Source organism: Pistacia vera, unplaced genomic scaffold, assembly GCF_008641045.1.
Source record: "Pistacia vera cultivar Batoury unplaced genomic scaffold, PisVer_v2 Contig471, whole genome shotgun sequence".
NCBI lineage: Eukaryota > Viridiplantae > Streptophyta > Magnoliopsida > Sapindales > Anacardiaceae > Pistacia > Pistacia vera.
Genome location: NW_022196303.1, coordinates 204165 through 217634, shown reverse-complemented (window position 1 = coordinate 217634; position 13470 = coordinate 204165). Strand labels below are relative to the sequence as shown.

Here is a 13470-nt window from a genome sequence, read left to right as displayed (position 1 = left end):
TTAAGTTAACACAGACACTCCACTCTTTTAAGGTTATTAATTAACACCTCCTTCAACAAAAAAAATTGACAACTTGCCCCCTATAAGTGAACGAAATAGAGACAGCAGCGAGAACAAAATAACAAAAAAATAAATCACAGACAATAAACAAAGAAAAAATAACATGTATGATTTACCCTAGTTCACCTAATATGAGCTACATCCAGCCGATTCAATATTATTATAATATTACCCAATATGAGCTTCTCTCGTTCACAATGAATAAATTGTCCTATGATTGTTAATTATCACACTCATAATAAGAGAAAAATATGTTTATATACTAAGTTTAAAGTGGCAAAACCTAGTTTTACAAGGATTCTTATTTCTAAGTCCAAACTCAATAAGAAATTAATGACTTAAAGAAATTCTATAAGGGTTATACATGGAAAATGTCCATCAATGTTAAAGTAGTCGACAACTCTAACAATAAGTAACCACTTATACCTCCTACCATCAAGTTTTTATGTTAAATTAATTGAGAGAAAGGCACAAACTTGAAAATAAAAATTCTATTTTATCTTTCCCTCAATTAAATTTAACAAAAAAAAAGGGACAACAAAGGGTGTAAGAGCTAATTATGGGAAAACTATCGGTTTTTAATGTTAGAAGGGGTGTAATTTAAATAACCCTAACATAGTCCTAACGGAGGTTAAAGAAATGGAGTGTTTGCGTTAACTTGATAATCTTTTTTGTCCATCAATTAAAGGTATGAAACCTGAGGAGAAGTCTATTAACTCTTAAAAATATGTTACCAAATTAATTTTTGTGTAGGTTGGGTTACAAATCGCTCAATTTTATATATGTAATATTGTTAAAAGAAAATTGAGCGTTGGAAGAGCTTTGAGTTGAACCGCGCAAGTTTGTTTGAGACAGGACTAAACGAACATAGTGCAGAAACAAAAGCTTTGGGCCCCCGGGCTTCGGATAGCACTAAGAAAATTTGAGTGGGAGCAGTGCCATTTCCATTCTCCGAATACGCCAAAGCTAATTTAATAGTGTCACCACATTTTGGGTACAGCCGACGCCAATGTTCCCAATTGAAACGATGATTAGTGACTTTAGTCAATATATCTATAAATGCCAATATGATGGAAGATCTGATGGACGATCACTTGCCAACAGATACTATCAAAGTTTTAATGCTGATAATGATAGACAGAAATTAGGTGAAGAAGTAGTGTAAACTTATGATTCCTCTTAAGTATAGTGCAATTATAGTGCAATTATTCATCACCTAGTGTCGGTTTAACCCTGAGACAATTAAGGTAGTTGTCAACTTCAAGTTCTCTCTCACGACTATTGACGACTGACCTCCATAGATAGAATTTCCGACGAGTCGGGTGGTCTCAGAACAAGACTCTCTAACCGATCTACACTTCCAAATAACAAAATGTATCTTCTGGTTGTAGAAGGGAAAAACGATTACCGTTTAAATGTATCATTTTTTTTCCGGTTATACTCGTACAACTAGATAGATCATTGCAATAGCTTCACATTCATATTCACAATGTAATTGGAAATTCCCGATACCGACAATAGGCTGCTGACACATGATCGATAACTCCACTCCCTTCTTATAAGCTTCTAAAGCTCGGTAAATGAACCTTCATGAATCTAAAAACATTTTACGTGAAGGGATTGTGAACTGCAAACGTTAGAAAAAATTGCATGACTACATACTGGGATACATTTGTGACTTACGTGGTCCATTGGGCTTACAGAGTGTTCAATAGATCCCATAAATTAGTCAAACTACACACAAACTGACTGGATATCCCGGTCACCAAAAAAAAAAAAAAAAAATATATATATATATATATTGGGGTACATTAAAAATAACATCAATCAGAAACCATCAACAAGATTAAAAGGTGTAGCAAAGAGAATTAGGAAGTAAACTTAGCATTATTACATTAACAAAACTTCTCAATCATCCATATTCAGTACACGCTTAATAGTTTAAACCAACACCTCAACCATCTATAGTTGAAACACTACTCATAATACTCCTATGACACACTTAAACTGGTACATATACACAAATACTAAGAACAAGGCTTCTGCAGCAACTTAGAGTAGTTAGAACTATAAACTACAAACTTTACGATGTTGGAGACTTGACCCGCCTGCGAATTGCCCTGAAGCAGCTATAGATTCTGTTTTGATCATCCGCTGAAAGAGGAAAAGAAAGTGGAAATAAATAGGTTAGTTGCAATCAACCGCATATGTTAAAGTTCTCCTGCAATCAGTTAAATAGCCTCAATATACAGAAAAATGGAAAAACTGAAGCAGTGATCATATAACCAGAAACTGAAAGAAAAGTTTGCTACAGCAATAAAATCTAGTATCAAGTTTCTGTACTAGCAACCTTTAGTTCACAATGCAAGTTACTCATAAGACAATATGCTGAATAATTTTTGCCAGTATACAAAACACAGAGTGTTTAAAAAGAACACAGCTTGGAGATTCATTATGGTATGGTATTTCAGAGCTATCAACACAGAGAAAAATAATCAAATTCATGTACTAGGGGACTTAAATATTCTTTCATTTTCCGGATATATTAAAAAAGAGAACATTTTTAGTAAATAAGGGGCATAAGAATAAAGATATAGAAAGTGCTGAGAAGCATTTACATTTGGTCACGAGGAACTGACATAGAATGGTGCTCCAACCATGGAGGAGGAGAAAAGATCTCCGGAAATCCTTCAACAACAGCACCTTCAGTCAAGTCATAAACGCTAATTTTCTTGCTGGGTTGAACATTTTTAGTAATAACAAAGCTTGAGCATTTAAAATGATGGAAATAAATACAATTCCCTCGACAACCATGGAACTCCTTGGCAGAAACAGAGTAGGAACAATCATCACCCAGAAACAGGATTCGATCTTCCAAACCACTCTCCATTCGAATCCAACTTAGCCTTCTCATATCCAGCCTGTAAACCTTGAAAGACAACCCGTCATAAGTACCAAGCTCGAACCAGCTTTGGTATTTCACAACTAAAAGCAAGTCATTCAGCGATCCGACCAAGTGTAAAATCCCTTTATTACCAAATTGGGCTGGCTGAGTAATTTTATAGAAGGTCAACGTCTCTGCATCTATTCTTGTGACGATGCCCGACATGGTCAAAGCATAGAAAGTTTGATTGTGGTAAAGAATATCCACAAACACATCATGACGTTCAAACTTATCAGGATCCCTTTCGATAATAATCCAGTCCTTGTCAACGTTTCTCCAAAGAGCAAGTTTATAATTAAACAGCGCCAGAATGGTGAATTTATCATCATCCTGGCTATAACAAGTAGTCACAGCCACCTTCTTAAAAGATATAGGTTCCGTATTGCTAACAGGAAGGATTTTACCTTCAATTCCAGAAAAGTGCTGGAGTCTGTACTTTTTATCAACTTCCACTACTCGAAGATCAAGCAAATTCAGAGCGTTGGGTAAGTTGTCGGCGAACGGTGGAGGAAGAAACCTAGAGAGCGGGTGCTCCACTTGGACTCTGTCAGTATGGGACTCTTGAACTTTAACCATCCAGGTCCGAGTGGTTTCGTCAGCATTGTGAGGCTCAATGGCATAAATTTTGGACTCGACGAGTACATAGAACTCATCAGGGAAACTTGTTGATGGATATTCAACAGGAAAGGGATATGGAAGATCCAATCGTGGGTTTGGGGGTCTTGGAGGATTCGGAATTGAGAATTTAAAATGGTGACAGACGGCGCGAACCTGACGGGTATAGTGCACTGAATACAATTTTTTAGAGATCAAGGGAAGTACATCTTTGGGGAGACTCCCCCAGTCGCGTGCTGGAACGCTACCCGTTGAAGAAGAAGAAGAGGGGATAGAGGAGGAAAGTTCGATTCTGCTCATGGCTCTAGCTCTATCAAATGAAACCGAGGGCCTACTCTCCGAACAACGATGAGTTCTACATTTATATAGAATGGGAAAGGGGTTAATTCCTAAATCCTTAGCAATGAGTAATCCCCATATCTTAAAAAATAACAAATAGTTCCATCAAAAAGTAAAAAAATCAAAATTTAATTATTCTCTTCTTTTTTAATTCAAAAATCTTTTTTACGCACTTGTTTAGCACAGAATTGGAAAATAAAAAATAAAATAATGACCTTTAATGCACTTGTTTGGCATGCACGAATTTTTAAAAATAAAAAATAAAATAATAACTTGGGAGAAGGGACCAACGACATATATACATTATAACAACTTACTAAATTTGTATATATATATATATCATAACAGTCAATTAAATCGGGATATAAAAGAAATTACAACTTCTAACATTTATGAACGGTTTAAACTATGGGTGTGCAAAAATTTAGGATAGAACTGAAACTGGTGAGTACTTGGGGTTCCAATTCCGATTCCTACCTTACACTAGCCCTTACAAGGTCGGTTCTGAACGAAATAGAGAAGCAACAGGAACAAAATAATAATAGTTAAACAAAACAAACAGTAAACAAAGAAAGTAATACGCGCGATTTACCCTGGTTCACCCAATGTAGGCTACGTCCAGCTGAGTCAATATTATTACAATATGCCTCACTTCTCTCGTTTACAATGAATGAATTGTTCTCACACCCATAACAAGAGAAAAGAATGTTTATATACTAGGTTTAAGGGATTAAACCTAGTTTTACAAGAATTCCTATTCCTAAGCCCAATCCAAAAAGGAATTAAACTTAAAAGGAATCCTACAGCGGTTATACATGGAAAAGCCCAAAACCGCCTACGGGCTCAGGGGCGCTGCCCCCGCGACCCCCGCTCGCTCACCGGGGAGCAGGGCACCAGCCCGCTGACCGGGCAGCGGGACCCCCGAGTGCGTCTCCGTTACCCATTAATGCTGAAGTAGTCGACAACTCCAACAGGTTCATGTTCTAAAAAAGCGGATCCTCTACGCTGAGCAGCCCGCAGCTCAGCTCCGTGACTCTAACTAGCCACGTTTTAGTGGTTTTGTGAGTGTAGATGATTTTGTGAAGAGGTTTAATAGCATAAACTGTTGAGTAGGACAGTATAAAGTTAGATCGAGACATACGGAGTGGACCAATGATGGGGCGAGAGATGGAGAGTTTCGAGGTTGGAAAAGGGATTTTTGGAGGAGAGGGGACTGCGAAAATAAACGAGAGACAAGACGACACGAAAATGCAGAATGCCAGTTCTTGTTGGGAGGTGTTTAGTTATGGATAAGAGAAGGTTAAAAGGGAAATCCGTCCAATCTGGGTTGCCAACCCTGGCCTTAACATTATGGGAAGAAGAAGAAGACAACCAGGGTGGAGGAGACGAAAAGTTGTTCATGGCTTCAAGGATTTGAATTTGATCGAGTAAGTGAGAGAGTGGTTCCAACTTCCAAGTGTGAAATTCACGCTTTCCACTTAGGAGATAATGTATGTATTCTCCCATGCGTTTGATTTGCAGAATATCTGGTACTGTTTCAGAATCAATACTATTTATTAACAGGGATTACTACTAATCAAACGGTGGTCCAGAAGTTTAAAGAAAATCACGTTTGAAGGATATACCAAGAACCAATTGAAAGGGTGATGTTGGATGATGATCCAACGGTGAAGGAGAAAGGGAAAAAGAGTTGGGTGAAGAAGAAATAATTGTTTATATAAAATGTGTCAGCTTTAACTTTTGAAGTGGTGAAAAATAGTGAAGCTACAGTACAATTATGGCAGGCCCTGGATCAGAGATTCCCAGTCCCAGGAGTCAAGGACCTCTCCATTCTACCCTTGATCTTCACAAATTCCCAGACGTTTACTTGCTCTGTGTAAAACAAATTCTTACAGGTACCACTGAAGTTGAGTTGAGCTTTACAAATGAGTTGAAACTTGAAAAGATTGGTAGCAAAATTTCTCATCCTCGGTGACACCTGTATAACAATATAGTTGTTGATTTTGTCTTTTGTATACACACTTATGCAAGAAGAGGAAGAGTGGCAACATGAGGGTATACCAAAAAACCGCATCAGCTTGGATGGTTGAATGGTTGGATGAGGACTCATAAATATATTATTCAAAATGTTATGAGTTAAAGTCATCTTAATTACTAATAGAGATGATTAATAGAGGTTATATCAGACCCTTAACTTCAGCGCTAGGGAATTAGTCCTGAATACGAATGCAAGAAAAGGAAGAGGGGCAACGGGAGGTGTGTTGGCTTGGGTGGTTGAATGGTTGGATAAGGACTCGTAAATATATTATTCAAGAGGTTTTGAGTTCGAGTCACTTCAATTGCTAATAGGGATGACTAATGGAAGTTATATCAGACCCTTAACTTTAGGCCGGGGGATTAGTCATGAATACGTATGCAAGAAGAGGAAGAGTGGCAACGGGAGGGCATACCAAGAAAAATGTGTCAGCTTAGGTGGTTGAATGGTTGGCTAAGGACTCGTAGATATATTATTCAAGAGGTCTTGAGTTCGAGTCACCTCAATTACTAATAGGGATGGCTACTGGAAGTTATATCAGACCCTTAACTTTAGGGCCGGGGGATTAGTCCTGAATACGTATGCAAGAAGAGGAAGAGTGGCAACAGGAGGGTATACCGAGGAAAATATATCAACTTAGATGGTTGAATGGTTGGATAAGAATTCGTAGATATATTATTCAAAAGGTATTGAATTCGAGTCACCTCAATTGCTGATAGAGATGACTACTGGAGGGCATATTAGACCCTTATAACTTCAGGGCTAGGGGGATTAATCCTGAACTTCAAGTAATATGACTATATTAATTGGAAAAATTTATAGAGTGATGTTACGTTTCTGTGTTGAGTCTGTTGACATGTCGCGAATCGATATTAATTAAATTTAATTTTATATACTATCCTTAAAGTTATTCTAACTCTATATGCTCTTCTTTAAGGTTGATTGTTGTTAGGAATCCAATTCTAGAGGCTCACATTCAAATTCGATTGTCCTCCGGAATCCAATTCTAGATGCCCTTCTGCAAAGTTTGATTTGTCCAATCTCGCTGAGTTCTACCATCTCAAACAAATATTTGAGTTCCTACTTTTTCTCAAAACCCCCAAACAAGTTTTATATTCGAATAGCCTTGTATTTATAAATTTATAACAAGTATAATAATTAATTATGAAAAATAATATATTAAATTTGTGTAAAAAAAAATATTTTAAAAGAAAATTATAATTTTGCTTTATAATTGTTATGTCTAAAAAATCGGGGCTGACGTTAGCTTATGTGTAACGTCCCACTTGAGGTACGTAGTTAAGATTTGCTGTATTGCTTAAAGGTTCATTGATTCAGTTTTAATTGAGTTTGTATGTTGAGTTGGTTGAGTGTTTGCCCTAAAACTTTTGAAGACTTGGCGAAATGTTGTGTTACAGGCTTCGCCGAGGCGAAGAATAATCTTCGCCGCGGCGAAGAGGTGCTGCAGCCCATGGGGTAGCTGCTGGAGTGTTTTGCCGTGGCGACGGATTTGTATTCGCCGCGGCGAGGGGTCGGCTGAAAAGTTTTGTTAAGTTTTAGACATTTTTCCTTAAGGACAATTTGACCATTCTACCCTTAATTAGCAGGAAAAGTGGGGAGTAAAATGTAATAAAATTTCATAGAGAATATGTTAGTATGGGGGTGTGTTTGTAGGGAATCAAAGGATATGGATGGAATTTCTAAGAAATAGTAAGGGCAAAATGGGGATGTTTGTGTATAAGTTGAGCTAAAAAGGGTTAAGTGTAGAGAACCCTTCATTTCATCCATTTCCACCGCCTCTTCCATTCTCTACTTCTTTTCAAATTTCCTTCAATCTTCCCAGGATTTCTAAGGACTTTTTAAGTAGTTTTTAGTAGAGTTTTAATCTAAAGCATCCTAAGGTAAGGATTCTTGCTTTAGATGAGAGTTTTATGATGTTTTGGTTAAAGTCTTATGTTGTGGTTGTTATTTAAAGTTGTAGAGAGAAATCAAGCTACCAAAGGAAAGGAGAAGTATTAGAGAAACTATTTCCTCACAAGGTAAGTAAATCCAACCAAGTTGAGATTCAATAATCTTTTGAGTATAGATTTATGTATGTGTAAGTATGTTGTTGCTTATACTTAAATATGAGAAGTGTTGAGATTGCTTGATGTTGGGTTGAGTTTAATTGAAGTGGAAGGAAGTTTTGAGCAAATTTATAGAAGTATTTTCCTTTGACAGGGAAATTAAAAAGTATAAGGGAGCCTTTCTCCCATTTTGGATGATTAGAGAAAAGAGAAAAGTTATTGTTTAAGTAGAGCTTTATATGCACATAAGTTGTATGATGAAATGCTCAAGAGAAGCATGAGTAAGAGTAGAAAGCCTTAATTTGTGCTACATAGCATAATTGCATCTCATAAGTGCATTAACGAACATGAGTCATATATGTGCATTAATCATGTATTAATTATGCATTAGAAAAAGAGAGTAGAAGAGAGTAGAGAAATTGAGCTTAAACTACTCTAAGAGTAGAGAGAAAGAGAGAATGAGCACTAGAGAATAAAGACAAAGTAGTGCTAGACAAGAGAATAGAGTAGGTTATACGATGGGGAACCTGTGAGTATGGGTAGAGTATCCCCGCATGTACACCCTATTGAGAGAGCGGCATGAGTATGAAAGAGAAGTGGTGTAGCCCGTGAGAGTGCATGCGGATGAGGGCTATACCCGAGTTTACCCAAGAGAGTTTTATACACTCACATGGCCAAGAGTTCTGAATCCATGCATAACCAAGTTCGATTGGCTAGAATGAGTAAAAGTCACGGAGAGTGGGAGTGAGTCCCAACCGTGCCTCCAGTCAGATGGGGCCGTGACCAGTGGCGGACCCAGGATTTTTGTCCAGGGGAGGCCCCCTCGCTCTGCCACTGCTTGCCAATCAACTAGTGAAAACAAAGAAAATAACCTTACAAAGAAACACAAGAAAATTGTTACGTGGAAAAACCTCTTCAATGTGAAGAGATAAAAACATCATGAGAATCTAACGATCCACTTAAATCCAATATAATTAAATGAGTCTACTGATGCGTATTTTTGACAAACATGCAAATGTAGCAAGTGCACTAGTCGCAAAAAGTAATAAAGTGATAAATAGAGTATCGTTCCCACGAGGATACTGTTACTAAGTACCGATTTCTCTAGTTTAAGTCCTAATTAAAGCAACAATAAATTGGATTGATGGAAAATTAACGAACTAAATACAATTTAAGAAAATATAAATGAATTAGAATGAAATTAAAGCAATACCCAACAACATAACTAATTAAACAAAATGCTAAAAAAAATGTTAGGGTGTTGATTTCACCTAGATACGCTAACCCAAATCATAGAATCTATTATCCAAGTTATAATTCCTTGATTGAAAACCGAATTCCCTAAGTTGTAAAACATATCTTCTCAGGCTATATTTTCCTACTTATCCCTATTCAGCTTCCGCACCCAAGAAAATGAAGATTAATAGTTCAAAGTTTTTTAAGCTTTATGGAATTCTATCTAGATTTCATAAATCGGTAAACCTATTTCTAGCGTTTGCTTAATCTACGGTATTTATCCCAAGAGGCACAATCAATCACTTCTTAGTCCCATTGTCAACAATACACATTTGAATGGTGATCAAGCATCCAAAAGTCATTAAGCAAAGAGATAAACACTCAATCATGAAATTAAAACTCAAAGTAAATCAATTCATATAAATTTGAATCATTGTATCAATGTTACATCAAACCCTAGCTAAACAACTCAATTCATACTCAAAAACAAAATAAAATAACAAAAACAAACTGAATCAAGATTCATCATTGAAAAACAAGCAAAAGATGGAGAAATCTTCTCTAATTTGAAGATCAAATCTTCAATAATCTTCTCCTTCCAAGAGCTGCCTTCCAAATGACGAACCAAGACCCTTTTTCTTTCATTTTCATGCTAATTTATACCTCTTTCACTTAAGGACGAAGCCCTAGCAAGCCAAAACGCTTCATTTTATTTTTCACATCTGACGCAGTTTTGCCGCGGCGAAGCTTTTTCCTTATAGCAGCGAGAATCTTTCGGGCCACATTTGAGCATTAAAGAGTCTGAATCTGGAAAAGTGTTAAACACATTAATTATAGCCCTTTAAATTATCTTTCTACTTGTTCAAGAATCAGCACAATCCGAGGTCTAAAGCTCAAGTTATGGCAGAAATACTAAAGCACATCCAAAGACATTTTTCTTCCGTTTCCAACATTCTGTTCACGACTTCAAGCCAAGTTTTCACCCTTGTCCAGTCAGAATTAGGAAAAACCCAAAACATGAAAGTTGTAGCTCTGGTTCTTAGCTTTCCAAATCTTCTAAAATCAGGTCATTCTGTGTTTCCAAGCTCAAGTTACGCAATTTACAGTCAAAACTGTCATTTATGCTCAAAATCATCGTTTAGGCTTGCAAAGACAAATTAATAGAATTAGGTAACAATTAAGGCCCAAATTGTATGAGAAATATCCTAAATCCTATCGAAATTTAATGCAAAATCATAGGAAAAAATATGATTACCATTTACAACAACCACAAATCTACCAAAAATATTCTATATAAATTTAGAGCTCAATCACAACTCTAACAAAAATAAAATACACAAAGGTTTACTAAAAGATGGATTACAATCACTCCAAATTCAGATCTGCATGTAAGAGGAAAGTTGGGAATTGGGAAAGAAAAACTTGAATATAAAAAAGATAAAACCTAACTTTTTAATTTTTTAACTTTTAATTTTTAATTTTTCTTTTTTACCTTTTAATAAAATTTTTCAATTTTTCTTTTAAAGTTGAGGGCAGGCCTGAGCCTACCCTCAAGGGGCCTGGGTCCGCCCCTGGCCGTGACTAGTTAGAGAGAGAGTTAATAGAAAAGAGAAACAGAGAGAGAGAGAGAAAGTAAAGAGAGTAATGGGAGTTGTAAGGAAATAATTAGAGAGAGAGTTATGGGGATAGCTGAGTAGAGGATTTACTTACTGAGCATTGTTTTGTGCTCACCCCGTTGTTTCCTACGTTTTTGCAGGATCTAGGTGAGGACACGGTCGGATGGATGTCGACAAGCGAGGGGAAATGGCTACACTGTCCACTTTATTGTTCATAGTTTTGTATATGACATGAGTTTTGTACAAAGAATATATATGTTTAATAAAAGAAAAATTTGGGCCCAACTATTTATGTTAGTTTACATGTGTTTTCACTATGTATATTTTATGAGTATATGCATAAAAGGGAGTTATTACATTATGTCAGCAATCACCAATCAAAATTCTGAAAGGTTTTGCGTTGTCCATGAGCTGCCACATCACTCTATAACAGGAAGAATATGGCTGTTATCAACTTGGCTGATTCATGTTTTGTCTATAAGTGATAGAGGGTCACACACTTGTCCAAACCCTGGGTAATTTGAGGATATTTCCTAAGTTATCAGCTAATGGGAGGCAAGGAAGAACTTGCATGACATCTACCCACTTACAGATTTGTAATCATTACCTTAAATTCTTCTACTATAAATAGAGGACTTCTTATCTTATATTTGAGATTTTGATCTTGAAACATCATTCTAATTGTAATATTTATTTTCAGAGCAAAAACAACCTACGAGAAAGAGACTAACCTGATATTCTCTCTGAATATTAAGCTATTGTACCTCTGCTCACTGTTCGTTATATGCAGCCTCTTGTAATCTCTCATATAAAAGAAATAGTGGACATAGGATTCACTTTAAGCATTCGAACCACTTTAAAAATCATCTCTCATTTATTATTTAGTCTTTGCATTCGATTATCTCAATCATTCATATTTAATTTCTAGGAACAATTTAGCACTTTACACGTGCGAGTTGTCGGTGTTAAAGTCAAGCATCAACAACAATAAAGAGAGAAAAGAGGATACTTTATTGAATTGAATTTTGTGCCTGCTCCAATGGGCTCCTTCATTTTTGTGTCCTATATAACTGACCTTGGAAGGCTGGGTTGTTGGGGTCTACAGTGATGGGTTTTGGTGAAGGAGAAGGATAAGCCGTAATAAATTTTTTTAGCTTCCAATCCATAACACTAAAAATTTATTAATGAGATATATATGACTTACTCTCAAATTGTAAAATAAATTATTAAAAATTATCTTTTTTTGATTTTTTCGTGACCGGAGGTGTCCAAACCAGCTTGCGCGTATCTTGACTAACCCTCAAGACCCTGAAGTTATCCTATTAGCAACCGAGGTGACTCGAACTCAGGATCTCTTGAGTATTACACACAAGAGTCCTAATTCAACTATTCGACCACCGAAGGGTGGTTAAATACATTTTAGTGACTTCACGATCACAGTGGAAGTCGAACATTTTTTTTTCATCACCAGGGGTGTTCGGGCTAGCTTGCATATATCTCAACTAATCCCCCGAGGTCTTAAAAGTCCGTCCAGATAATCTTCCAGTGGCCACCCCTATTAGAGCCTGGAAGGACTCGAACACAGGAGCTTGAGACCCAATGGTGGTTGGAGTCGAACATTTTATTCCTTCTTTTTTTCTATATCCTTCATAGTCTATGAAATACTAAAAATTAAATTTATATACGAGATATACATGACTTAAAATGTTGTAATATTAGAAGGAAAACTTATAACAAATGCTTGTAAGTGTAAATATAAAGCTTATTGAATACCATATATGATACATTTGGCTACTTGAAGATGATCTTTATTTTATGCCAAAGAGAATTTAGATTTAATAATATTACGAATTTTTGTTCTTTACCTTGTTTCAATCTGATCTCTCATTCAATGTGAATAAATTGGAGTTATGTTACAGACTACAGCTGGGATGGCTACTAGCTAATTAATGAAGAATCAAGTATGAAGGATGATCAGATTACAGTGGTCAAAACAGAGCTACTGTGAAGCTCAATTTTCAAATCTTTAAATGCACATCAACCTTAAAATGGAAGTTTTCAGCTGCACATTCTCAAAACATCTTTAGCTTACTTTCTCCTTACATTCATTTCCGAATGAATCCCCCACTCCCCACTCCAACACAAACTTATATATAACCATGTTGCCAGCAACCCATATAAATGATCATCAGAAATTTCTTGTTACTTAATTAAAACAGTACACACTTTACAGAGTTTTTAAAAAAAATTAAAAAATTGTTAAAACAGTACCCAGAATCCATAACAAAACTAAACTGATGAAAGCAAAGACTACTAACTGTTGTTTTGATCTGTACCTACGAGTGGTTAGAACTGTAAAACAAAAATTTCTTGACCGGATGTAAGGCTTGAGAAGGAAGATTGAACATAGCTCGATCTCCGATCCGAGCAGAAAACCTGAAATGCTAATAAAAAAAAATGTAAGAAGTTTCTCATGCAATCTTATTATGAAGCAGTAATCACAGGGAAAGTGCATAATACAATTACCATTCAGTTGGCCGTAGAAGCAGAGGCGGAGCT

The 13470-nt window shown here is 36.3% G+C and overlaps 1 protein-coding gene across 1 annotated transcript; it reads right to left on the bottom strand.

The window, feature by feature from the left end:
• Positions 1–1959: 1959 nt before the first annotated feature.
• On the bottom strand, positions 1960–3948 carry LOC116146117 (F-box protein SKIP23-like). The gene is made up of 2 exons (XM_031431532.1): positions 2679–3948; positions 1960–2214 (listed from the first exon to the last, which is right to left on the bottom strand). Exons 1-2 carry the CDS (start codon positions 3917–3919, stop codon positions 2208–2210), a joined length of 1248 nt encoding a protein of 415 aa, XP_031287392.1. The 5' UTR covers positions 3920–3948; the 3' UTR covers positions 1960–2207.
• Between the last annotated feature and the right edge of the window lie 9522 nt (positions 3949–13470).

Bases quoted from the DNA above. Each gene is read 5' to 3' on its own strand.
- LOC116146117 (XM_031431532.1), bottom strand. From the start codon at position 3,919: ATGAGCAGAATCGAACTTTCCTCCTCTATCCCCTCTTCTTCTTCTTCA.